The following is a 26,976-nucleotide window of genomic DNA, read 5'->3' as shown; positions in this document are numbered from 1 at the left end:
TCAGCGGTTCAAATCTCACCGGCTCAGGGTTGACTCAGCCTTCCATCCTTCCGAGGTGGGTAAAATGAGGACCCAGATTGTTGGGGGCAATATGCTGACTCTCTGTAAACCGCTTAGAGAGGCCTGAAAGGCCTATGAAGCGGTATATAAGTCTACTGCTATTGCTATTGCTAAGTGTTAATACCACTTTATAATGCCTTGGTAAGGCCACATTTGGAATACTGCATTCAGTTTTCATTGCCACAATGTAGAAAAGATGTGGAGACTCTGGAAAGAGTGCAGAGAAGAGCAACAAAGATGATTAGGAAACTGGAGACTAAAACATATGAAGAACGGTTGCAGGAACTGGGTATGTCTAGTTTAATGAAAAGAAGGACTAGGGGAGACATGATAGCAGTGTTCCAATAGCTCAGGAGTTGCCACAAAGAAGAGGGAGTCAAATATTCTCCAAGGCACCTGAGGGTAGAACAAGAAGCAATAGGTGGAAACTAATCAAGGAGAGAAGCAACTTAGAACTGAGGAGAAATTTTCTGACAGTTAGAACAATTAATCAGTGGAACAACTTGCCTCCAGAAGTTGTGAATGCCCCAACACTGGAAGTCTTTAAGAAGATGTAGGATAGCCATTTGTCTGGAACGGTATAGGGTTTCCTGCCTAGGCAGGGGGTTGGACTAGAAGACCTCCAAGGTATCTTCCAACTCTGCTATTGTATTGTATTGTATAACATGATGCACAACAGAGAAAACAGATTCAGACCTAGATAAATAGATTTTGTCAACTAACTTGCAGACACAGTAATGCAAGAGGTTGCTTTTAAAATTCTTTATCCACTCTACAGAACATGCACCACCCATGTTTCAGGAGCCTCTTAAAACCTTCTCTCTTCATCCAAGTAGTCTTTGGATTAATATTATGTTACAAATATTCTTCCCGCAACTTTTTATTTTATGTGTTGCGTTTTAAAGTCTCACACTATTCCCTTCATTAAATACCACATTATGCCTCTTCAAAATGTTCTGACATCAATTAATTAAAGGAAAAGGTTTTTTTTTTAATTTTTGTTTAACATTTCTAAGATCACTTATTTACCGTAAGAAACAAGGTCATAAATGAGGTGAGACTCATTTAACAACTGCTTAGGTTCTGATCCCAACTGGGATCATAAGCTGAGGACTGCGTGTAGTATTATTATGCCCCACTTGGGAAAAGATGTTGCATAGTTTGGTCTAGAAATTAAATTAAATTATTGATAAATGCAAATAAGAGTCTTCAGTAACTAGTTTCTCTATTCCCTACTAAATTTAGAGGCTAGTTGTAGGGATATTTGATGTTACTGTTAGTTACAAAGTTGTGTCCCAACCATCGTGACCCCATGGACAACGTTCCTCTAAGCCTTCCTGTCCTCTACCATCCCCTGGAGTCCATTTAAACTGCTTCAGTGATTCCATCCAGCCACCTCATTCTTTGTCATCCCCTTCTTCTTTTGCCTTCTGTCTTTCCCAGCATTAGGCTCTTCTCCAGTGAGTCCTTCCTTCTCATTAAGTGGCCAAAGTGTTTGAGTTTCATCTTCAGGATCTGGCCTTCTAAAGAGCAGTCAGGGTTGACCTCCTCCAGGACTGACCAGTTTGATCGCTTTGTAATCCAAGGGACTCACAGGAGTCTTCTCCAGCACCAGAGTTCAAAGGCCTCAATTCTTTGGCACTCAGCCTTTCTTATGGTCCAACTTTCACAGTTATACATTGCAACTTGGAATACCATAGCAACTTGGAATTGGTAGCTATGTATATTTTTTGGCTCAGCATTTTTTTGTGGTTTTGGAAGAATCTCAAGTTTGTAGTTTTCACCCCTCCTTGGAGGCAAATATTTGCTACAAACTTAGAGGAAGTTGCATGGATAACGTCTGGATAAAAGGTGGAATATAAATCATCTGAATAATCAACATTATTAGTACTACCACTATCAACACATTTGATTTTTGTTTGCTCTAATTATGGAGCTGATACTCAGGCACACAATATGTTAAACCAATAACATTGTAATATTACAGGCACACTTTGTTTTCTGAAACCATGGAAATATTCATCCTGTCCATGTAGCAACTTTATTAAAAACACGTAAAAAGAAAGCATATTAATTTACTTACGCTGTAAACAAGACGTGTAGGAGACTCTTTATCAAGAACAGGACTTGAGTTGGGGTTCTTGAGCCCAATATCAATGCGTATGTTAAGGGAGTCGATAGCATCGGAAGGGGCCTATAAATATAAATGCGCACACAAAGCATAAATATCCACCCAAACCTTTGATTTGCTTGCTTGATCTTTCTTAATTTAAATGTATGTAATTAATGGCTGATAACATTCAAATATTGCTTGGCGAGGCACTTCTGGACGTTTCAATAGGACAGGTTTGCAAATAAAGTTCTTTTTAAAGATGCAACTCTTTCTTGGCTTGCATTTATTTAATTGATATCCAATACTTTGGGAAGGAAAACTGCCAAGCTAGCCAGTCAGATGAAATTGCTCCCCTAGGAGGTTAGCTCAGTGCCAGAGTACAAGGGAGGCTCAAAGCAATATTTGCTCTCGTATGAACCTGGCCTGTCAGAACCTGTTCTCATTCATGTTTATTCTTATTCCTGTTATCTTGTCCATGAGTGACAAACTAAATAAACAAACAAACTAATGCTTCTCAACACCTTTAATTTTAAGCACCAGGTGAAAGAAAGCACATTTACTCTGATGAGCATTTCATGGATAGCTGAGTTTATTCTTGATGTTAATGTATTCTTGTTCAATTTACCTCTGATTTTATTATTAATACTAAGGACAAGAGTCCCAAAGGAGCTGTCTAGTTCTGATACTTGGCTTGGATAATTCTGGGGTAATTTTTACCTGCACGTTAAAAATGTGATTCACACACGTCTTCAGAGAGTTGACTACGATGCTGCTCTGCAAAGACCTCTCATTGTTTTCTTTAAATAATCCTCTAGAGGTAATGCGTGAAGATAAGAAATCTGCATCCAATGTTATATTGTACTTAATATCTAAAGGGGAAAACAATGATATAAGTGTCATGGTACATCCTCAAGGTGCAAAGCAACATATTTTTAAACTGAGGGTAAGACCCTCTATGCACTTTCAGATATATTTCTAGGCAAACAATGAATCAATAAAACACCCCATGAACTTAAAAAAAGAGGGATTCTCAGTCATGATAGCAGCAGGAATGAACACGGTATTTTTTTTTAAAAAAAAAACATTTTAACCTAGATTATTCAGGTTGCACTAAATGTTATCTAATACATTGCAAATCCTATAAGCCATAGCACCAGTGCATAGTAGGATGGCATTGCTTTGGGAATATTGCCACAAACTAACATAGTGACAAAATAATGAAACTGTTATAGAGAGAAATACTGTGAAACACTTGAAATGTTTCAAATTTATTTTCAAGTGCATCTAGTTTGAAAACAAGAAGATAAAATAATGGGGAAATATTTATCATTCCATAATGACATTATTATTATTATTATTATGTGGTTAATCTTTGGTGAGATTCACAGCCTTTGGGGCTGGTTGGTAGCTCAACAATTAAGGTAATGTCGGAGGATATAAGCTATTCCAAGTAGGGTTGTTTTTTGTAGAATCAGAATGTCTGATAAATTTAAAATTTCCAAATAGCGAGGTAGCCCTTTGGGTATTGCTCCAAGGGCTCCAATTACAATCGGGACAATATTCAATTTCTTTTTCCACAGTCGCTCAACTTCAATTTGCACGTCCCGGTACTTTGTGATTTTTTCTTGGTGTTTATCTTCAATTCGTGCATCTCCAGGTATTTGCAATGTCAATGAACCATACTTTATTATTACTATTATTACTATTATTATTTCTTTTTCCACAGTCGCTCAACTTCAATTTGCAGATCCCGGAACTTTGTGATTATTTCTTCTTCTTCCTCTTCCTCTTCCTCTTCCTCTTCCTCTTCCTCTTCTTCTTCTTCTTCTTCTTCTTCTTCTTCTTCTTCTTCTTCTTCTTCTTCTTATTATTATTATTATTATTATTATTATTATTATTATTATTTATCATTATTTACTTCATTCATAATATCATTTAATATCCTGTATCCACTGGTCTATTACTAAGACACTAACTTAATTTTCTCTCCTCTCTCCATTTTATCTTATTAATGCAAAGTTGATTCTCTGTATTATTATTATTAACTTTATTAATTAAATATGAAACTCATTCAACTGAACATTCAAAAATGCATTACAAATACCACTGACTGGCACTAATGGTTGATACGGTTTGCTGTCAGCATCCTAGATATCAACCAAGTATCTTCTTAAAATAGAAGATGTTCCGATTAGCGCAGTTTTTTGCAGCTCCGCTGGTTTTATTGCAGGAAGCTACAATTTGTTGATGTATCTTTTAAAATTCTTGGACATGATGTCAAGTGCCCCGATGACAATGGGCATCACTGTTACATGCTTCATCCATATCCATGTAGTTTCGATGGCCAGGTCGCAATATTTCATTATTTTTTCTAGTTCTTTTTCTTTGACTCTGGCATTTTCAGGAACAGCGCTATCAATAAACTGTACACTTTGGCCCTCTACAACCATGTGTTGTGCTCCAAATGATGATCCGTTTGTATTCAAAAGTTCCACAAGATCTTCATGTTCTCATTTTCGATAACTTTTTCCTCTTTATGTTCCCATGACTTTCTGGATACAGGTAAATCATATTTTTTACATAATGACCAGTGGATTAATTTAGCAACTTGGTCATGTCTAGCTCTGTAATCAGTTTGTGCAATTTTGCTGCATTCACATATTAAATGTGAAACAGTTTCGACTTTGTTATTGCAAAGTCGGCAGTTTGGGTTGTCAGTGGATTTTTCTATCTTCACTTTCATGGCATTAGTTTGTAGTGCTTGTTCTTGAGCAGCCAGTATTAAACCTTCCGTTTCTTTCTTAATAGTTCCCATCTTAAGCCATGTCCATGTCAAGTTGTCATCACATTCTCCTTCAATGTTTTTCAAGTACTGGCCATGCAAAGCTTTGGTTTACCATCTATTTAATCTGTAATCCAGCTGTTTTTCCTTATATTCTGCCTTTGTTTCGGTTGTTTTTAAGCTGTTGTCCATTTACACAGCCTGCAGCAATTTTTCTGTACTTTGGTTCACATAATCATTCAAACTTCGTTTTTCTTCTTCTACAGTTTGATGGAATTGCAATAGCCCCCTGCCCCCTATTTTTCTTGGCAGGTACAACCTGTCGATGTCACTTCATGGATGTAAAGTGTGGAACATATTCAAAAGTTTGCGTGTTTTCCGGTCCACGTTTTCCAGTTCAGCCAGAGTCCAGTTGATGATTCCAGCTGAGTAGCATATCAGTGCAACTGCCCATGTATTAATGGCTTTAATTAGCTTTCCAGCATTCAGCTTTGATTTTAATATTTTGCAGACCCTCCTGATGTATTCCTTTTGCATTAACTCTTTGACTTTTCCATTCAAAATGTTATCCGCTTCCAATATGCCTAGGTATTGTAACCATCATCCTTTGCTAATGCTTTCACTATATTTCCATTTCCAAGTTCTATTCCTTCTGTTTATTCCATTTTTCTTTGCTGCATGGATAATATAGCACATTTTGAAAGCCCAAAGTTCATTTTGATGTCACTGCTGAACAGTTGATTATTATTGTTATTGTTATGTGGTTAATCTTTGGTGAGATTCACAGCCTTTGGGGCTGGTTGGTAGCTCAACAGCTCGAGTCCTAACCAAGGACCTAGGAACTGCTAAAGTAACGTCGGAGGATATAAGTTATTATTATTAGCATATGTTATTGTTGTTGTTGTTGTTGTTATCTACCTATCCAGTCCTTACCAAGGCCCTGGGATAGGCAAATCTGGATGTTTGATGGTGTTACAGATATCGTCGCAGGATGGAAGCAGTTCCAAGTAAAGCTGCCTTCTGCAATTGACTGATGCCAAACTTGTCAATGCCTGCGGTGTTCAAGTGGTGCTCCAGTTGTTTTGGGACTGCATCCAAAGCGCCTATTATTATGGTGCTACCCTTGCTTGCCTTTGCCATAGTCGTTCTATTTCTATTTGTAGGTCTTATATTCAAAAACTATTATTTTAATTGCTATTATTTCTGAATACACAGTATATTCAGAAATAATAGCAATTAAAATAATATAATTATTATAGTAGCAGTTAAACAGTATGATTATTATATTTTGGTAGACTTTGCAGCAATAAAGCCATTTACCTTAAAATAAAAGTTATACATTTATTAAGAATTTTGTATTGTATCCCGATTAGTTTGTGTATGACAGAGATAGAATATTACTTAGCTAACAATTTCAAATGTCTCTAATTAAAGGAAATTAAGTAAGGGAAATACTCACCCACTTTATCACTTGTATGGATAGGTCTAAACGTTGCACCAAAACATATATTTAAATCTATTTCTGTGTTCTTGTTTAGCAGACTGATCTTTGTAGGAGTAGATAAAACATGTACAGTCACATTGGCTATACTCTGTGACCTAAAAGAGAGGCAGGCAGCATTTTCTGTAATCTCAGTTATAAAAAGCTAGATATAAAGCCAAAAGTGTTTTGGCTTTATATCTAGAATTTACAGAATTAATTTTAAACAAAAAAATCTGCAATCCTATTATTAGGGAATAAACTTCCCTGAGTATCTGCTTGCAAAATTCCTGATTAATTATGTACATTACAAACAAACCAATAATTTTAAAAGTATCTTGAATAGACGGAAACATTCTAAAAGAATGGCAAAAATTAAAAGGCTTTCATACATGCACTAATGCATGTTGGAGAACAGCAAAAACTAGATATTTCGCCAACTGTAAATATCTACTTCCTGTCTATATGTATCAGGGACATGCAGCACTTCAAACTGAAAAGCCAAAAGGTGCCCTGGGGCCCTGACAATCATATTTGCTCCTGATGTAGCATGTTGGTCAGTGGTGGGTTGCAGGGGTACACCCCGGTATGGGTGTACCGGAGCCAGCCCGGAGCACCAGATACCGTTCCGATACGGTGCTCCGGAGGCACCCGCCCACCCGAGCTCCTTAGCAGAGTTTAAAAGCTTCTGTGCTTCCGCGCAGGTACATGGCGTGTACAGCCCCTGCGCGATGCTCCTTGGAGCAGCTGGACCATTGCGGAGCATCGCGGAGGTGCTTGAATGCATGTGCATGCTGTGTGCATCCATGAGGATGCCACCAGCCCCATTCCAACTGTACTGGTTGGAACGGGATTTGCAACTCACCACTGATGTTGGTCCTCTACAGTTGCCACATGATCCCAGGAGCATATGTGTTTAGTTTATGAAGATGTGGCATATAGAAAGGTTTATGAGTATATTCCTATCTCCTCTGATTTTTTTTTTGCCTCTGAGACTGAAACACAAGCACAATTATTTCTAAACTTTCTTGAGAGGGTAATGTTCTTTTCTTCCATTCAATCATGTCAAATTCTTAGAGACTGCACAGACAAGTCCCTGCAGAAGTGGTTTGCTATTGCCTCCTTCCTAGGTCTGAGAAAAAGTGACTGACCCAAGGCCACTGAGGTCGTTTCATACCCAAGGCTGGATTTTAATGTAAAGTTTCCTAGTTTCTATTTTGATGCTTTAACCATTATTCCAAACTGGCCGTGTAGGTTAAATCTATCAACTTAGTCTTGAGTAAATTAGACACTGCCTTAACTCCTTTTTGCTCCTTATACTACCATATTTTTCAGATAGAAGATGCACCGGAGTATAAGATGCACTCTACAGACCTCCCAAAAATGGCCCATTTTTTTGTGAAAATGGGCCAGTTCCTTTTCAAAAAAAAAAAAAAAGGCATGCATAGCCTTTAGAAGGCTTGTAGAGTGCTCCTGGGGGGTGGGGCCCCTAAAAATGAGCAAAACATGGGCCTGTTTTTTGTCAAAGAAGGACATGCATAGCCTTTAGGAGGTTTATAGAGTGTTCCTGGGGGCTGGGGGGCACAATTGAGCAAAAATGGCCCATTTTTCACTCATTTCTGTCCTCCCCTGCCCCCAGGAGCACTCCAAAAGCCTCCTAAAGGCTATGCACGGCCATTTTGGTGAAGGGGTTTTGGGAGGTAAAAAATGCTGCATTCAGTGTATAAGATACACCCAGATTTTCAGCCTCTTTTTTGACAGAAGAAGGTGCATCTTATACTCCGAAAAATATGGTATATTATTCAAAACACCAATGTTTTTCTTTTAATGGTTTAAGCCTGGCTTTAAGAACAACATATGATTGAATTGCTATCACTGACTTGAAGACATATTTCTTTGCTTTACATTTGCTCAAGCCCAGATGCTGTATAGTCCCACTCAAAGTGGCCAGTCCAGCTGTTGGATAAAAAATTCAGATCTGTAACATTAAGAACTGATGACGGAATCTTGTTATGAGAAGTAAAAGCAGGGAATAAGAGATTTATGGTCGAATGTTCAAAATGCTGTTGATTACCTTTTAACTATGCTAATAAACCTTTTCTGGATCTTTTTCTAAATGCCAATTGTATTGGAATGAAATACATATTTGAAAGATAACAACTGACCATCGTGGTGGACAAAATCTTCTGACGTAATTTTTTTTAAAAATCATAGATATAAATCAATACCTTTCAGAGGAAACCCTACACCACTAGCAATGGCAATAGCACTTAGTCTTATAGTCTGCTTCACAGTGCTTTTACAGTCCTCTCTAAGCATTTTACAGAGTCAGCATTTTGCCCCCAACGATTTGGGTCCTCATTTTACCGACCTCGGAAGGATGGAAGGCTGAGTCAATCTTGAGCCGGTGAGAATCTAACTGTCAAATTGCTGGCAGCCGGCAGTCAGCAGAATTAGCCTGCAGTACTGCATTCTAACCACTGTGCCACCACTATGTACACAAATCATGATTGTAGATTATACTGGCACAATATAAGTCGTCATATGTGACAATCATGATGACCCAATCTAAGTCAAAGTCTAGCTGTATCTATGGATAAATTCATTTTATATGCAGTATGTCAATCAGAGTACACAGTCTGGAGGAAAGCTAACTCAAAAGGGGAGGTTCTTCCTTTAAGGTGTTATTTCCTTAAAAATCTTCTACTCACCAGAGTTGAATTACATTTCCACTGGTACCCACAGATACATCAGTAATTCCATCATCATTTAAATCAATATGGCCATCTATTGATCTTCCAAAATATTGGAATCGCTGATCAAATGCAGGGTTCGATCCAGAAATTTTCTGAAAGGTTAAAAGCAAAACAGGATTTTTTACACACTGAACAGATAATTAGCAGTGTCACAATCAAAGCAACAATATCAGATGGGATTAAAAAGGGATACAAAGGTACATACTGTAAATTAAAAAAAAACAATTGGGTTTTTAAGTAGAATATAAATTAAATCATTGCCTTTCAATTGATCTTACACTGTAAGACCATCCATCTGAGAAATTTCATGATTGGCAATTCATCAGCGAACGCAATGCAATGATAAAAATGAAACCAGCTGAAATATTAACTACTTATCTGCCAATGTAAATATATTAACAAAATAAAATTTCTCCAAATCTAGAAAAAATGTTTAGGTAAAGAACAAAAATTACACATCCTAAATCAAAACTATTTTGCACAATAGATCATCATACTCCTTACCTGGGAATACTTAGTGTGCAATGTCTTTTGTTTACCATTGTAAACGTATATAGCACCAGTATTCTCATTTTCTAATGGTGCTCCAACTATCACATCATTAAAGCCATCCAAATCAATATCAGAAACAGCAGTGATAGCAGATCCATACTGAGCATTTTCCAGTCCTTCAGGCCCTTCAAGTACTTCTCGTTTTTCCAAAATTCCCTTTGATAAAATAACAAAAGGAATGAAAGTGAAACACAAGGACATTTATGTTAGTGTTCTATTAATTTATTAACTAAAGATTCTGATACTGAAATAGAATTTTTTAAAAATTAAATATAGGGACCATTGGAAAAAACTTGGGGGAAAATCTAGTGGTATAGAAGTTAACCGTTTTACAGAATCCTTTGTGTGTTTTTGCTATTAAAATAGTAACAGAAAAAAAGAAACAAAACACAAAGATAATTATAATACAAATACATACAATCTCAAATAAAAATTGCATAAAATTGCTTTTAAAAATGAAAAAAACTGCATTAAAAAAAAACAGAACAAAACATAAAGGTTAGGTAAATATATTGTAATTGTTATAATGATATCTTATACATGTTACCTTTGTGACCCTGAACATGTAGACTCTTCCTTCTTCTTTTTTAAAATTATTCATAAACATGGGTGCACCAACCAACAGCACATCTGTTATGGAGTCTCCATTGATATCAACAGAGCACACCACACTGCCAAAATAAGAGCCAATCTGAAATGACAGAGTCATTGCTATCAAACGGGGCATGGAAGCCATACTTTGAAAGAAATTTACGTGAACACCACACAATATTGAAAACAAATAAGGCATTATTTGTTGTAAAGTCTACTTTAAAAGCAGATTTTTTTTACAGTACAAAGAGAATAAACACACCATTGTGCAAACTTAGCATTAAAATGCAGCACTTGCCTGTTCTCCTTTTTGAGAGTCAATGATGATTATTTTGCCATCGTTATCAACCTGATAAACCACAACTCTGCCAGTATAATTGGAACGGGGAGCACCAGCAACATAATAGACTGAGTTTTCCAAGTAAAGAACAGCGAGAGAATAACCTGAAAGTCCAAATTATAGTTATAAGGGCTTAGAAATATTTGCAAATGGGATAAATCAAGATGTTAAATCTGTACTGATTAGCTTAAATTTGTAAATTTATTTAAACGCTTTATTTAATTACCTAATGCTTAAATGCTCCTTAGAAGTTTCAGTACTGAACTCTTAGGAAATTTTCCCCAGCCTAATCTTTCTGGACAAGGGGTGTCAAATTCAAGGCCTGGGGGCCAGATATGGTCTGTGGGGTACTTAAATCTGGCCCACGGGGTCATCCTGGAAACAGTGAAGGTCCAACCTGCAGTGTTTCTGCCAGCAAAAATGGGCTCCCGAGCTCTGTTTTCAGCTGCCTCAGCCTCCTGCAACCCTTTGCTGGTGAAAACAGAGCTTGGGAGGGCTGCATGCGGCCCTCTCGAGCTCCATTTTCACTGGCAGAGGGTTGCAGGAGTCCATTGCAGCTGAAAACTGAGCTTGGGAGCCCATTTTCCCTGGCAGAGCGCTCAGGCCACCACAGGGCCCCCCGACTGTTCTAGGCCTACCTTCTAAAACTGGTGCCAATGCCCAGATATTTCTGGGCTATAACTCCCAGAATTCCCTGGGAAATAGGGATGGGGAAATCTTGTCTAAGACAATGATTTTTAACTGAATTCAGTCATTAATTTGTTTTCTTTTAAAAGAACTAGATAGGACTTGTAAACGATCAGCTACATTGGACAAATATTCTACTGAGGCTTTTTGAATTAGTGCTCTCACCTAAGTAGGCGTTCCGACTGTTTTGCAATACATTTTGAAATGTTGTATTGGGAAATATAGTGTCTTTTTCTCCTCTCTTCTGGACCACTGTTCCAGTCCATTCGTAGGCCCCAACAGCACCCAACATCAGCACTTCCTTAACAAGAAAACCAAATCAAGGAAAATAATTAAATGTGCTTCATTTAAGAGCTTCTAGTGATGCAGTTAAAATATTGTGAGTCGTGCTCGCTCCTCTTTAAGTCAGAGTCTTCTAATGTATCTGGTGCAGTTTACTCCATTATTTATTTTAAGTAGCAATACTTTCCACTGTCATAACTGATGTTCTTGAAATGGGAGTGGTGTGTGTGTGTGTAGGTGTCAGACACTAAACCCATTTTTCTCATACCACCTTGGAAATTTAATCCTATTCAACACTGAAAAGGATAAATCACATGGGCAGACTGAATTACATGGCTTACCTGACTATTTTTACAGATATATATATATACAGATATATATATACAGATATATATATACAGATATATATATACAGATATATTACTAAATCATATTATTTGTGCATGCCCTGTAAGTACCATGTACATATTACCATCTATGGGAACCCATTCCACATTAATCTGTTGTTGATGTCATAAAGGGAGACTATTATATCTTAATCATATCTTTGGTCTCTCTAAGGAAAGCAGTGATAACACCAAGTCATTAGTGGCTTCTAATCTTCTAGATCAGTGATGGCGAACCTTTTAGGCGCAGAGTACCCAAACCGGAAGATGTGTGTGTGCACGCATGTGCATGCGCACCAGAAACCCAACAACCAGCTGGCCAGTGTGCCTGCGCGCCTCAGAAAACCGATGACCAGCTGGCTGAGCTGGGGCAATGGACCACATGCTGCCATAGGTTCACCATCATGGTTCTAGATAATTAGTAGCCAGTCTTATATCTGTTTTGAATAAGATTCTGGAGTGGTGGTAGTGCCACAACTTCAAATTTCCTGAACAAACAGGAAAAGGTCTTGGAGGTTTGCTGTTCTTTATTTTTTTTATTTTAATCTTATTATTATAAGCAGATTAAAAGCCATTCAGAGTCTTTTCTGGAATGGAATATAAAACTGAGACAAACAAACAAACAAACTAATACAGTCCTAATCCAAGTTCAGCACTTTTAAAGGGGGTGAAAATGTTCCAATTTAAATTGGCATTCCCAAGACAATTTTGGTGTTCAGTGTGGCTCACATTCCAATACATTTTGTTATAGTATCTCTGTTACCTTTTGATGTGAATAAGCAGCACTGAAACCCACTTGTGACATTTCCATCTGGAATAAATCACCTTGATCAGTACCTAGTGAGAAGGAATATATATATATATAATTCATATACTTAACACCACTGTTCTAAACAACAAACAAGGATATTACATAGAAATAAGCCACAGTTTTCAAGAAACAATTGAGATCCAATAAAAAATGACATGATGGTTTAGTAGTGAAGATGCTTGCCTTCCACTCGGAAGGTTGAGAGGTCAAACTTATGTAGCAGCCTAGGAGATGTTTTTCTCCTAGGATGCAAAGAAAAAAAATCTGGTTCAAATTCTCCATAGGCATCAGGAAGGGCATCTGGGCATTAAACGCTGAGTTCTACCCAATCACTCTGACTTACCTCAAATAGGGACTACAGGATCGTAAAAAACAGAGTTTTAATTGAGATACAATAAAGACTGCAGACTTGGATACTTTTTTTCATCCATACTGTCAATATTTTAAATATCTAAGTATCCAGTCATAGTAAAAGAGTTGGAAGGGGGGCATTTATGCTAATGAGCCCCACATTCTGCTTAAAGCAGGAAACAAGATTAAAGCATCCCAGATATACACTTGTCCATCTACTGCCAAATCTAGCAATCTAGCCTTCTTTATCTCCCAACATTTCTGATCTTAAAGGATTGTTTGCTATTTGTTTCTGGTTTGAGTATGCATTCCATCTGTTCTTTGCTTCAGTCATTCCCAGTTTTAGCCTCACAGGGTTTGCATGTGTGTATGTATGTATGTGCAAGAGAGAAAGGGTATAGCCTGAGTATGAAAATGAGTTAGGGATCAACTGCATTTAGGACTGAGGTATTTTATTTGAAAGGTAATTCATTTTAACCAATAGGTTTAAATCGCTGTTTTTGCCATTGATATTCTTTGTTAAAATACAATTTTGGGCCTGCTCGTATGCACCCAGATATACAAAATGTATTACATCTGTAGGCAGAGAACCATCCCCAAAATAATTTTAAGAGAGAGCTGCAAATCCTAATTGACTGGGCAATGTGCAGGAGTTTCAGGGGGCTTATAAGCAGTTTGACTAGGGTGGGGAGAAGGGGTGGTTTCCAGCTGCTGCTACTGCCAGTTTGCTGTGTTGCGTGTGTGCTAGATGCGCGCTATGGACACATGCACAGTACTAAAAAAATGCTTCTGTGCATGCGCAGAAGCAAAAAACAAGTTACTACCTACTTGGCTGAACCGGTAGGAACCCACCTCTGATGGGGAGGAATTAGCAGACCTTGTTATTTCAGGTAAATATAACAATATGCAATGCAACAGAAAATCTGTGATATTATTTCGAAAAAATAAGAGTTGGGACATTTTTCTGATATTGATAAATATTTTTAGGAACATTTACATGTGCTGATTTTTTAAAAAAATACTTAATCCTATTTTTGCTCTTCCTGTTTACTATAAATTGTCTATCCTTTTTCCTATACATAGCATTTGCCTTTAATATTAACAACTCATTGTACAAATACACAGAATCTGGTCTTAACATATTTTACAATTTCAAACGTAGTTTAAAAATGGTATATTTGTTACCTTCTAAGCTGAAAATCCGTTCCCCCAGTGTTCCTGCTTTTTCTAAAAGTGCTTGCTCAGAGGACACGTTAAAAAAAAAAATTGATGTAGGCTGGCTAGCAATTCCTTTGATTTCTTCGATAAGTTTTTTAGTATCCTTGTCATTTCTAATTAAATATCCTAATACCTAGGAAAATATAAGAATGAAAAAAAAACCTTATGTGATAAGAAATGTAAAAAGGCACACTACACAAGGAATCTGAAATATTGTGCATTTGTTATATGATTTCTTCTTTTATTCCTTTAACCAATTCGGTCTTTTAAAATTGTTGGCAATGAGAGATCAATGAAATAGTTCTTTGTTTTCTTTTAAATAAAAGCCGCCTTGAGTCACCATGGGTGAATAGGTGACAATCTAAACTTAGCAATAAACTAACCAACCAACAAACAAATAAAGTTATTTTCCCCCTTCACTAAGCACACAGTAATAAGAATTAAAAATGGGTAAAGAAAACTTTTTAAATGAGAGGTACAACTCCTTCAACAAGATCACGCTACACTTTTGGAGGCAATCCTGAGCAAAGATGTAGCTATTTTTGTAAGTAGCTTTGTGCTTTCTGAAGCCCTTTTTTGCCTTTGATTTCAAAATTCTACATAATTATTATTTACTGACTATACATTCATCTAGAGCAATGTTTCTCAATCTCGGGAACTTTAAGTGTGTGAACCTCAACTCCCAGAATCTCATACTTCTTAACATTCTTGTTGAGAAACACTGATCTAGAGCAGGGGTGGTCCATGGGGCGGATGCGTCACATGCAGGCCACACCCACCCCAGCTCCGTGAAGGGGGAAACCGTTGTGATTCGGCATGTGACAGCATTTGTGATGCGGAGCATTTGACACACGTGATCTAGAGTATCAGAGCATCATAGTTTTTATTCAATTTTTCCCCAAGGCATATGTCAATAAACCTATTTAAGAAGCTTTATAGAGCCATGGTGGCGCAGTGGTTAGAGTGCACTGCAGGCTACTTCTGCTGATCACTGGCTGTCAGCAATTTGGCAGATCAAATCTCACCAGGATCAAGATTGATTCACCCTTCTATCCTTCCGAGGTGGGTAAAATGAGGACCCTGATTGTTGGGGGCAAGATGCTGACTCTGTAAACCACTTACAGAGGGCTATGAAGCGGTATACAAGTCTAAGTGATATTGCTATTGCTATTTATGCAAAGGAGAAGTGATGCAACAGAACTTTCAAATGCATGACTAAGATGCAGGTCTGGTTCTGGGTGGGATGGCCACATTTACCAAAAGAACTGACTTGTTTGAGGACATGGCTCTGGCTTTATCAAGAGGTGAGTAGATCTTTAGTCAAGGTCTTAGAAGACAGAAGATAATTAAAGACAAATTTATTTTTCTGTGGATTCTTAGAAATGTTTATTAGCAAATGTCTTGAGGGAAGATTGATTTATATTTTGATTTATTATTATTGTTGCTTCATACGTGTCAAAAACGCAACTAGAGTCTTTTGATTTGAATGTGCAAGAAACATTTTAAAACGATTTTTTTTAAAAAAAAATATGCAAGGCTAAGAGAAACTAGAGTGGCAAGAATGAAAATTTTACTTACAGCTATGCCAAATCTCGTGATATTATCCGCGTTGCATCTTGCTATTACTTCTGACAACTTTGAGCCATCATGCGATTCACCATCTGTGACAACTACCATGACTTTTGAAGCTGTTGGTCGCCCACCTGCCTCTTTTGTGAAAGCATGTTGCCTGCAATAAACCACAGGTGGAATTCACATGCCACAAATCTTGCTTTTTTATACAGGACCTCATTACCAGTTTTCCCTAGCAACAAAATAAAGTTAGGGGGACAGTAACCATTTCTGATACAAAAATAATTATTCCAATATCATTTTAATCTGGGATCTGCAATCAATGGACCATGTGGGGCCACAGGAATTCATTTTGGATCTTCTCAAATCCCTATGATCAGGCTGTTGAAATTCAACAGCAAACCATCCCATTGCAAAGATGCTTATTTATTCTCAAGCATGTTTATTCTCATTATTATCAGAAGAAAATCAAAGTCAGGAGAGGTGTAAGCTGTTGGACTGGCTTAATATGCCTAAAAAAATGCACAGATCCCAGTCCATCCAAGCAAATGAAAAGCCTAAAAGTCCTATCCAAAACCGCCCATCACTGTTGATTTAAAAAAAGGCGTTTTCATACCAATGATTAGTCCCCATATTTTAAACATGCTCTCATATATAGATATGTTGCAGGGGTGAAATCCTCTGAAGTCTGCTACCAGTTCAGTGAGCTTGCTACTGAGCGTGCACTTTTTGTGCACATATGCACCTGAGGCGCGCCCTCACAGCACTAAAAAAGGAACATTTGAAGCCTTCCAAGTCTGCAAAGGTAAGTAGAACAGAAAGGGGGGGGGGGAAATCCATTATGCCACGTGATTTAGATTAGCTAGATAGCAGGAAATCCAACGATTCTAGCTAATATAAATCACATGTCACAGCTGATAGTAGGAAATACTGATTTTGCCTGAACCGGTAGCATTTTTAACTACCGGTTCAGGCGAACCGGTAGCATTTACAGGTGAAACTCGAAAAATTAGAATATCATAGAAAAGTTCATTTATTTCAGTAATGCAACTTAAAAGGTGAAACTAATACATGGGATAGACTCATTACATGCAAAGCAAGATAGTTCAAGCCGTGATTTGTCATAATTGTGATGATTATGGCGTACAGCTCATGAAAACCCCAAATCCACAATCTCAGAAAATTAGAATATTACATGCAATCAATAAAACAAGGATTGTACATAGAACAATATCGGACCTCTGAAAAGTATAAGCATGCATATGTACTCAGTACTTGGTTTGGGCCCCTTTTGTAGTAATTACTGCCTCAATGCGGCATGGCATGGAAGCTATCAGCCTGTGGCATTGCTGAGGTGTTATGGAAGACCAGGATACTTCAATAGCGGCCTTCAGCTCTTCTGCATTTTTCGGTCTCATGTCTCTCATCTTTCTCTTGGCAATGCCCCATAGATTCTCTATGGGGTTCAGGTCAGGCGAGTTTGTTGGCCAATCAAGCACAGTAATCCAACAGTCATTGAACCAGGTTTCAGTGCTTTTGGCAGTGTGGGCAGCTGGAAAATGAAGTCAGCATCCCCATAAATCTCATCTGCAGAAGGAAGCATGAAGTGCTCCAAAATCTCCTGGTAGACAGCTGCGTTGACCCTGGTCTTAATGAAGCACAGTGGTCCAAAGTCATGTTGCTCAGTGGTCCAAAGTCCTCTTTTCTGATGAGAGCAACTTTTGCATCTCATTTGGAAACCAAGGACCCAGAGTATGGAGGAAGAATGGAGAAGCCAATCAAGCACAGTAATCCCACGGTCATTGAACCAGTTTTTGGTGCTTTTGTCAAAAGTTGCTCTCATCAGAAAAGAGGACTTTGGACCACTGAGCAACAGGGCTTTGGACCACTGTGCTTATTTTGCACAATATTCTAATTTTTTGAGTTTCACCTGTATTTACTACCAGTTCGGGCCCACTGGTTCATACCAGTAGTGTTTCACCCCTAATCTATTGGCATTAACAGCCCTCAGATTTCTTTAGTATTAAAAAGAATACCCATTTACCACAGCTGGCCATTACTTTTAAGGTTTACCTTGCATATTCAATGGCTCCAAATGTATTAGTTTCGGACCCTCCTTTTTGAACTGTTTCCGACATTGCTTGTTCAACAGCTTTTTTGTCAGTGTAGGTATTCAGGTTGAAAACAACTCGTGGGTAATTGCCATACTGAATTAAGCCTACCTGAAATAATTGTTAAAATAAATAAAAAAAGAACAGCATAATAAACTAGCTTCATTAATTGGTTTCTCTGCATTATACAAAATGTCAGTGTATTTTTCAATTTGTGCATAAACTGAAACCTTCTCACTATGGCTGTAATCTATGGATGCAAAATGTTCATATTTAATCTTTTCCATACACTGCAGACCAACTCCTGCTTCCAAGAACAGTTTCTGAAGACTGTGGAATTCAGTAATAAACCAGGTAATCGGAACTTTTAGATTAAAACTATTTCGGTAGGAACAGTTTTGGAAGATTTTCCATACAATCCACTTTCTGCTCTGATCTGGCAACATCTGGAATATGATATCAAAGGACATTGTAGATGGATTGCACCATCCAAAGTTCAGTGTTACATTTCATGCAGCAAGTGTTTTTTTATTAATACAAAGGCTGCCAATATACACAAACCAATGACTGAGAAGGGAATATTTGCTTTTACAGCCAAGAAGGTAAATTCTATTCAAAACTGGATTAAAAAGATTTTGGAATATTGATTCCAAGAAAACGTGGTAACATCACGGACACAAACTTAGATATTTCTTGCAAATGTTTTTATCATCATACATCATGCTAATTTACCATTTAATTATGCTACCCTGAATAGCCATAATTGGTTGGGTCCATACAATTTCTTAAGCCAAACAAGATCAACCATAGTATAAATTAGTGGGTGCTATGAACCAAAGGGTACTTATTAATAAACTTTAGGGGAGGGGCGATGAATTCAAAGTCTCCATAAAAATTGGATGTCTTTATTTGTTGTTGTTAGTTGTGAAGTCGCGACCCCATGGACTTTCTGTCCTCTACCATCCTCTGGAGTCCATTTAAATTCATGCTTACTGCTTCCGTGACTCCATCCAGCCACCTGTCTGTCATCCCCTTCTTTTTGGCCCTCAATCTTTCCCAGCATTAGGCTCTTCTTCAGTGAGTCCTTCCTTCTCATTAGGTGGCCAAAGTATTTGAGTTTCATCTTCAGGATCTGGCCTTCTAGACAGCAGTCAGGGTTGATCTCCTTTAGGACTGACCTGTTTGATCACCTTGCAGTCCAAAGGACTCGCAGGAGTCCTCTCCAGCACCATAGTTCAAAGGCCTCAATTCTTAGGCTCTTTATAGCAATGATAATATTGGCCTATTTCTTCTCTTCAGAGTTATTTCATCAAGCACGGTCAATGATTTGCAGGCCAATCTGATACCATTACCAATGAAATAATGCATCATAGCAGTAGTAAAAATGTGTTAATTCACTTGTCTCTTATTTTCTAAGATGGCATCAAAAAAAAAGCAAACATGCATTTGTCTCAGCTGGGACAAAAATACATAAAAATATAAAAAGGAAAAAAATAGTACTAATATTATGAGGCTCCCTCTATTTATCTTGGGAGAAATTGAAGATCTAGTAGTAATTTGATGATAGCAATATCACTTAGACTTATATATCACCCCATGGTGCTTTATAGCACTCACTGAGCAGTTACAAATCTAAGCACATTGCCCTCAATAATCTGGGTCACCATTTTACTGATCTCCGAAGGATGGAAAGCTGAATCAACCTTGAGCCCCATCAGGATCGAACTCCTGGTGGTGGACAGAGTTTGTCTGCAATACTGCTTCCTAACCACTTCAGTTTTAATTCTCATATTTTGCTATTTTGTTTTTGGGCTGCTTCTCATGCTAAAACTGCATGAAAGAAGTCTTCAGGGCTAAGGAAAATAAGTATTGGCCAAGGAGCCAAAATCTACATCTGCATTTATAAAGTTTTCATTTGCTTACCTGTGTTTTTGTTGGCCCTATATCTAAACCTTGAACAAATTTTTTCAAAAATTCTTTCACAGCATCCCACGGATAAATACTGTTTGACTCATCACATATGACCACCACATCAACAGCTGAAGAACAGTCTGAAAAGAAAAGCGCAGAAATCATTCTAAGAATTCTCTCCTTTGAAACCTGTGTCACTTGATGTTAAACATTTACAGAGTTCAATTAAAACTGCATGGAAGTGATTTTTGCTACTTGCATTTAAATTTGCCTATGGAGATTCTCTGTCATCCAAGTCATGGTTATCCCAAAGGTGCTTTTTCAGGAGGCAACTTTTTTGTTTTTCTTGACGTCTTTTTGCTTCTTAAGCTCTGACTGTATGGTGGGGAATAGAAGGATTTATATTCCTTGCAGACAGCTGGTCATTTGTATTCTTTTAGAGAGCCATTGAGGCCATTTGGAGGTTTATCTGTGTCCTCAGGGTTATCTGAGTAGTGCAAAGAGAAGTGAAATGTCTTCAAAGAAAAATAAGATATTCCAGAAAAAGCACCTTTGGGACAACCATGACCTGGATGACTGAGAATCTCCAGAGATATTTAGCTATGCACTTTGGGATGAACACCTTTTGAATGACACGGGAATATGAACGAATTTCCAGAAAAATTGCAGACTACAGGAACCATTCACACTTCAGTTTGAGATGCAGACAGCACAGACTCATCCCCAACAGCCTGCACCGGTCTTCAACAGTGAAGGGACACAGGGCAAAAAATTTCCTGCAGCCAAGAAGGCTCCACACACATTTGCACTACTCAGATAACTCCGAGGACAGAGATAAACCTCCAAGTGTCCTCAGTGACTCTCTAAAAGGATGCAAATGACCAGCTGTCTGCAAAGAATATAAATCCTTCCATTTCCCACCATCCAGTCAGAGCTGAAGAAGCTTCTTTGGATGAGAACCAAAATGTATTTTTTTAAAAATTAAGAAAGTATAGTTGTCTCCTGAAAATTGCATTTAAATTCCATTGCTCCTAACAATGAAGTCGTGTCAATAGCACAAGAAGAATATCTTTAATATATTGAAAGGAAAGCTGCCTTATTCAAGTAAGGAGAAACCACTATCTCCATTTTTAAGAGAGAAAAAAAGATACAGGTGGTTCTTGTTTAGTGACCACAATTGGGAGCAGCAACTTGGTCATTGAGCAAAGTAGGTGCTATGTGAAACTGCAACTATGCTAGTGATCTTCCTTCAGCTTTCCTTTGTTTTATAAACCTGCAGAGGTAGGAAATGTGAGGACTTGCCAAAATCACCATCCTAACTGCAGATGGTCACTAAATAAGGCAATCTCCAAATGAAGACTACCTGTATTCTTTTCAGGATTACGGGATATTGTGAAGTGGAAAGCCCAGAGATTTAACTTTTTCCGTGCTAAGTGCAATAAGGCAACCGCAGCTTCTACTTCAATCTTTTTTTTTTAATTTTAAACATATAAATACATAAAGAAAACAAGATATAGATTAAAGCAGCAAAGGAACACAAGATTTCATCATATAGCAGTTTCATATCAGTATGTCTTTACAATTAGTATTTCCCCTCCCTATACATTTGCAGCTTACATTCGGTCCCCTTGTTCTTTAATCATTTATACTATTCCTTATTTGTACTTGATTGTTTATATCAGAATATCACTTTACATAGATTGTACTTTATATACGTATTATTATTTGGCTACTATATCTTAACTATATCTTATCACTATATCCTAACACTACTTCAATCCTATTCCTGTCACCACTCCCCTCCAGAAGCTATTTGACCTCTCAACAAGCCAGAGAGAGAAGATATCAAAAAAGATTAGGAAGAGAAAGATAATTACATTTATATGGATGTTTGCTACAATTATTCAATATGTAAATACTAAATACTAAAATGTAATATGAAGCCTTGCTTCCTTCCATATTATTTTGTTAGTTACCACTTAAAGTGGTCCAGTATAATTGCTTACCTAAATTTAAAATATAAAAGCTTTTTAAATTCCCCAAATAATATGGGCAAAGGGCCAAATGTACTATTAAACATTTCTATAATCACAGCAATTAGCCACCAATCACAATGGTCTAAACATATAAAAAATTCTAGCAAAAATAATTACTAAATAGCTCTCTCATGCAGATCTAGAAGACTAACATTTCTAGTCCAAAGGGCACATGAAATATTCATCATACTTAAAGGCTGCACCACTTACCCTATATTAAGCTGTCAAATATGGGTTGCCGAAATCTTGGTGATTGTTAGATGGCAACAATGAGATTCAAATAGCTCTAAATGCTTCTGCCACCTAGTAGTCACCTGGATCAATGGTGAAATCTAAAAAAATTTGCCACTGTGGGTGTGGCTTAGTGATGGTGGGGCCATGTGACCAGGTGGGCGTCGCCATCATTTCCCCACTTTTTAAAGCATTTTTTCCCCTGCTGTTTCGGGCAAATAGGTAGGGAAAAAATGCTTTAAAAAGTGAAATAAAAGGGGTCTAAAAATTGCATGTCTCACAGCTGATCTGTGTGATCGTCAGAACCAATTTCTTTCATTTTTTAAAGCATTTTTTTCACTACCGGTTCCGGCGAATAGGTAGTAAAAATGCTTTAAAAGTGGAGAAAAATGGTTTCATGATAATCAGCTATGTTGTGTGATCATCAGAACCTTTCCCCACACATTTTCAAGCATTTTTTTCACTACCTATTGTTACCGGTACTAAAAGAAATGCTTTAAAAAGTGGGGGGGGGGAGTTCTGACGATCACACGGATCAGCTGAGTGCCACGGAACCTTTTTTTTCACTTTTCAAAACTTTTTTTTACTACTGATTCCGGCAAAACTTAGCATTTTTTGCTACCGATTCTAGCAAACCAGCCAAAAACGGTAGCATTTCGTCCCTGACCTGGATTTTTGCAGTCCAAATCTGGCAATCCTATGTTTTATGCATTTATTGTGTCTCCTTTTTCAAACTTCTCTTACAATAATTAATGTGTTGATACTTATTGCCTTACTTTGCACTGCAGGTGAAAAACTTCTCAGGAGCTGAAAACTGGGACCGAATTCAGAACAGATTCCCATTGCATAGTATTGGCTTCCACACTGTTGAGCCCACAAAGGACCACATGCCTTAAAAACAAAACAAAAAAAGAAATAATATTCTAAAGCAAAACCAAAAATATAGCATCTGACAGTAGAGCAGATATAGCTTTGATCTCTTTTCCCTCACTTTTTAAAAATCTGCTTTGTTGGAACAATCCAAAGGGATGAGCACAAATTCAGCCTTAACAAGTGAGGTTTAAACTAAACCCAAACCAAGCGAATTACCGTATTTTTCAGAGTATAAGACACACTGGAGTATAAGACGCACCAAGGTTTTGAAGAGATAATTTTTTTTAAAAAAAGTTTTTGCACTCTGCAAATCTCCTCAAAATGGCCCGGTTTGTTTTTTTTTGCAAAAACGGGCTCGTTTTTGTCAAAAAAAGGGGCATTAAGAAGTTTATAGAGTGGTCCTGGGAGCGGGGGGGGGGGGCAAAATTAAACAAAAAAAACAGCCCATTTTCTGCTCATTTTTCCCCTCCCCAATCCCCAGGAGCTCTCTGAAAGCTTCGTACAAGCTATGCACGCCCATTTTGGTGAAGGGGCGGGTTTCAAGACGCAAAAAAATGCTGTATTCAATGTATAAGACGCACCCAGGTTTTCAGCTTTTTTTTTTTGAGGGAAAAAGGTGTGTCTTATACTCCGAAAAATACGGTACACATGAGCCAGGTCTTTTGCCTGAGAGTGCACTGGATTGTCTTTCTCTCATTATGAGCTTGTATTGCCCACATGAGTGTCCTTAAAAACACCATCTATTTGCCTAGCACCCCCAGGACTGCTAGCACTATCCCATTTCCTTTGATAGCTATTCCCCATTGTATGTTTGCTTATTCTCTTGTAATCCCTTCCTCTCCAATTTCTCCACTCTGCAAGGTGAACAGGAAATGGGTCGTGCACTGGAGAGGTTGTCTAAATATTTTTTTCTTTTTTCCTCCCCTTGCATTCTCCTGTGCCCGACTCTTTCTTTTTCTCCCCCTCCTCTACCTTGTAGAGCAGAGAAATTGAAGTGAAAAGGATTACAAGAAAGTGATCAGGCATACAATGGGGAATATACCAGCTCTTTGCTTGGCCTGCTTGTGGCTTTGAACTGCTTGTGCAGTCTTCTTAGTTTAAACCTGCAACGTTCAGTTTTCCTTCTCTTCAAAAACAGTGACCAATTCACAGAAAAAAGCAGAACTCAAGGCAGTTTTTAAATTATTATTAAAATTATTTATTTATTAAGAACAACACACAACATTAATCACCTATGCCAGTGATGGCTAACCTTATTGTTGTGTGCCAAAAGCATGTGTACTTGTGTGCGCACCTGTACTCATAATGCAATGCATCCACAACACTCCCACATGCTCCACCCCCCCCCCACATACAACGTACAACATCCCAGTGCTAACCCCATGCATTTGCACAATCCCCCCACCCGCCCATGCACCCATGACCCCCATCCCGTGTATGCACGCACATCTTTTACATGCACCCCACACCCATACATGCATGGCAGAGACCCAAAAATCAGCTGGCCGGCAGGAGGCATATGTGCATGCATGGCGGAGCTGAGCTGGGGCAACGGCTTGCGTGCCTGCAGAGAGTGCTCTATGTGCCACCTGTGGCACGCGTGCCATAGGTTCACCATCATGATGTGTACAGATGAATTGAATCAGGAAGATCTTGGTGACTGGGGAACCCTGAGCACTTTTAACAGGACTAAAAACTGAATTACATCAGAGGCTAAGGATAGCAAACATCTGGCTGAACTCCAATAAAGTTCTTGAACTTCTGGAAATATCTATATTGCCGTGTGCATACCTTTCCAATGCATCTGCTTTTAGTAGTTCCCATAAATGCTGCACTATGTTGGAATAGTCTCTGTTGTATAGGAAACATTATCCACAATGCAAGGAAGTCATAAGGGATTTAATTTTGCGTGTCTGCAATATATAAGCTAAACCTACTGAACTGCACTTTTCAAGACTATGTAAATAATGCACTCTAAAAGGTTTCTCCAAACGATAAGTCCAAATCTCATTATCAGTAAGCACAAAAAATGTTGCTGGGACTGCAAAAGTGAACTCTACTTTTAAGTTTGCTTCCTCAGAATTCATGCACTGACATTAAACGCATATGCACATTAAAATGAATTAAATTTAAAATTTAATTCTCGGATTAGATTAAACAAATATTTTAAATAAATAGCTCCAACTACAGTACAGTCCTTGACTTATGAAGTCATGACAATTGTAAAGTGGGTCTCCATGTGACCACATTTGCTTTTGCATCACTTTTGTGTTGGTCATTAAGCAAACAGGCAGCCATAAAGTGAACTCATTTTTTTTTGCTAATGGCTATTTTTGCCACAAATGCCAGAAGTAAATGTCAGTTTTTTGCAAAAAAAATTAATAAAATGCACTCATGTGACTTTTGTTTGCAAATGGCTGGTTGTTGAGCACCCAACATGTGGACGGGGTAGTTGGGCCTTAGAAGCTGGTTATAGATACCATTGGCAGCAGGCACCATCATAACTTTGAATGGTTGCTAAGCAATTGATTGTGAGTTGACAATTATCAGTAAATTCCATTAAAAATGTGCAATGCATAAATTACTTACCGTATTTTTCGGAGTATAAGACGTACCTTTTTCCCCTCAAAAAAGAGGGTGAAAATCTGGGTGTGTCTTATATACTGAATACAGCAGTTTTTGCCTACCAAAACCACACCCCGTTTGGAAAAATGGACCTGCAGAGGGTTTGGAAGATTGCAAAGTGCTCCTGGGGGCTGGGGAGGGCAAAAAACAAGCAAAAAACAGTTTTTTGCTTGTTTTTAGGCCTCCTCAGCCCCCAGTAGCACTCTACAAGCCTCTCAAAGCTCTTCATGCCCCCTTTTTTCGCAAAAATTGCCCATTTTTTCCTCATTTTTGCTCCCCAAGGCCCCAGGAGCACTCTACAAGCCTGCCAAAGCCGTGCATGCCCCCACTTTTTGCAAAAAAAATAAGGCATGCAGACAGTTTGGGAAGCCTGCAGAGTGCAAAAACATTTTTTTAAAAAATTATCTCTTTAAAAATCATGGTGCGTCTTATACTTGGGTGCGTAGTCTGAAAAATGCAGTATTTGTTATCAGAGAGAGTATAGTGTAGTGGTTAAGATCTTGGATGGGGATCAAGAATTTGCATGTTCAAATCCCCTTCCACTCACGAAATTCATTAGATAACAAGAAATTTTTTTTAAAAAAACCTCAACACCTGTATCAATTTTGGACTATTGAGTCCTATCCAAAATGATATTTTTTTAACTGGTATTGTGACAGCAAACTGAGAATTACAATAGGACAAGATTTTGTAAAAGGCATTTGTTATATTGTCTCCTTATCGAATGCACTTGTCTTTAAATATAGCAGTATAGAAGCTTTCTAATGTGAAGATTCCTGGTTAAAAAGCCATCTTGCTCAGTTTCAGATTTCTTAGAGCAATTCTGAATGATATCATATCTAATAATATATCTAATGTTACAATACAGGAACTTCAAAGGCGTATATCTATACATCTATATCTATATCTATTTATATATCTTTGAAGGCATTTTCTCTGTCTGTTTATCCATCAATACATACATACATACATACATACATACATACATACATACATGCATGCATGCATGCATACATAGTTTCCCTGAAAATAAGACCTCCCTGGATAATAAGCCCAATCAGGTTTTTGAGCGCATACACTAAAATAAGCCCTCCCCTGAAAATAAGCCCTCCCCCAAAATATTGCAATACAGCAGCAGCCATGAGGTGACCATGCTTGCCGCCTCCTGCACCTCAAAAATAATAAGCTCTCCCCGAAAATAAGGCCAA

At 37.9% G+C, this 26,976-nt stretch overlaps 1 protein-coding gene across 1 annotated transcript in view; it reads right to left on the bottom strand.

Moving 5' to 3' along the window:
* The window catches only part of ITGA2 (integrin subunit alpha 2), a 74,756-nt gene that overhangs the window by 20,719 nt on the left and 27,061 nt on the right, over window positions 1-26,976 (bottom strand). The window contains exons 5-18 of the mRNA XM_087715484.1: window positions 23,047-23,161; window positions 20,016-20,143; window positions 18,055-18,203; window positions 15,988-16,138; window positions 14,377-14,542; window positions 12,793-12,866; window positions 11,527-11,662; window positions 10,633-10,778; window positions 10,291-10,434; window positions 9,696-9,899; window positions 9,147-9,283; window positions 6,415-6,554; window positions 2,891-3,042; window positions 2,144-2,254 (exon numbers count right to left, since the gene is read on the bottom strand). Of these exons, the coding sequence (XP_087571610.1) occupies window positions 2,144-2,254; window positions 2,891-3,042; window positions 6,415-6,554; window positions 9,147-9,283; window positions 9,696-9,899; window positions 10,291-10,434; window positions 10,633-10,778; window positions 11,527-11,662; window positions 12,793-12,866; window positions 14,377-14,542; window positions 15,988-16,138; window positions 18,055-18,203; window positions 20,016-20,143; window positions 23,047-23,161 (1,953 nt within the window). The remainder of the gene's footprint in view (window positions 1-2,143; window positions 2,255-2,890; window positions 3,043-6,414; window positions 6,555-9,146; window positions 9,284-9,695; window positions 9,900-10,290; window positions 10,435-10,632; window positions 10,779-11,526; window positions 11,663-12,792; window positions 12,867-14,376; window positions 14,543-15,987; window positions 16,139-18,054; window positions 18,204-20,015; window positions 20,144-23,046; window positions 23,162-26,976) is intronic.

This window comes from Thamnophis sirtalis, unplaced genomic scaffold (genome assembly GCF_051295495.1).
Source record: "Thamnophis sirtalis isolate CommonGarterSnake01/CBP01778 unplaced genomic scaffold, rThaSir2_p1.2 scaffold_5, whole genome shotgun sequence".
NCBI classification, from domain to species: domain Eukaryota; kingdom Metazoa; phylum Chordata; class Lepidosauria; order Squamata; family Natricidae; genus Thamnophis; species Thamnophis sirtalis.
The sequence above is the reverse complement of the archived record's forward strand: the minus strand, read 5'-3'. Positions and strand labels throughout refer to the sequence as shown.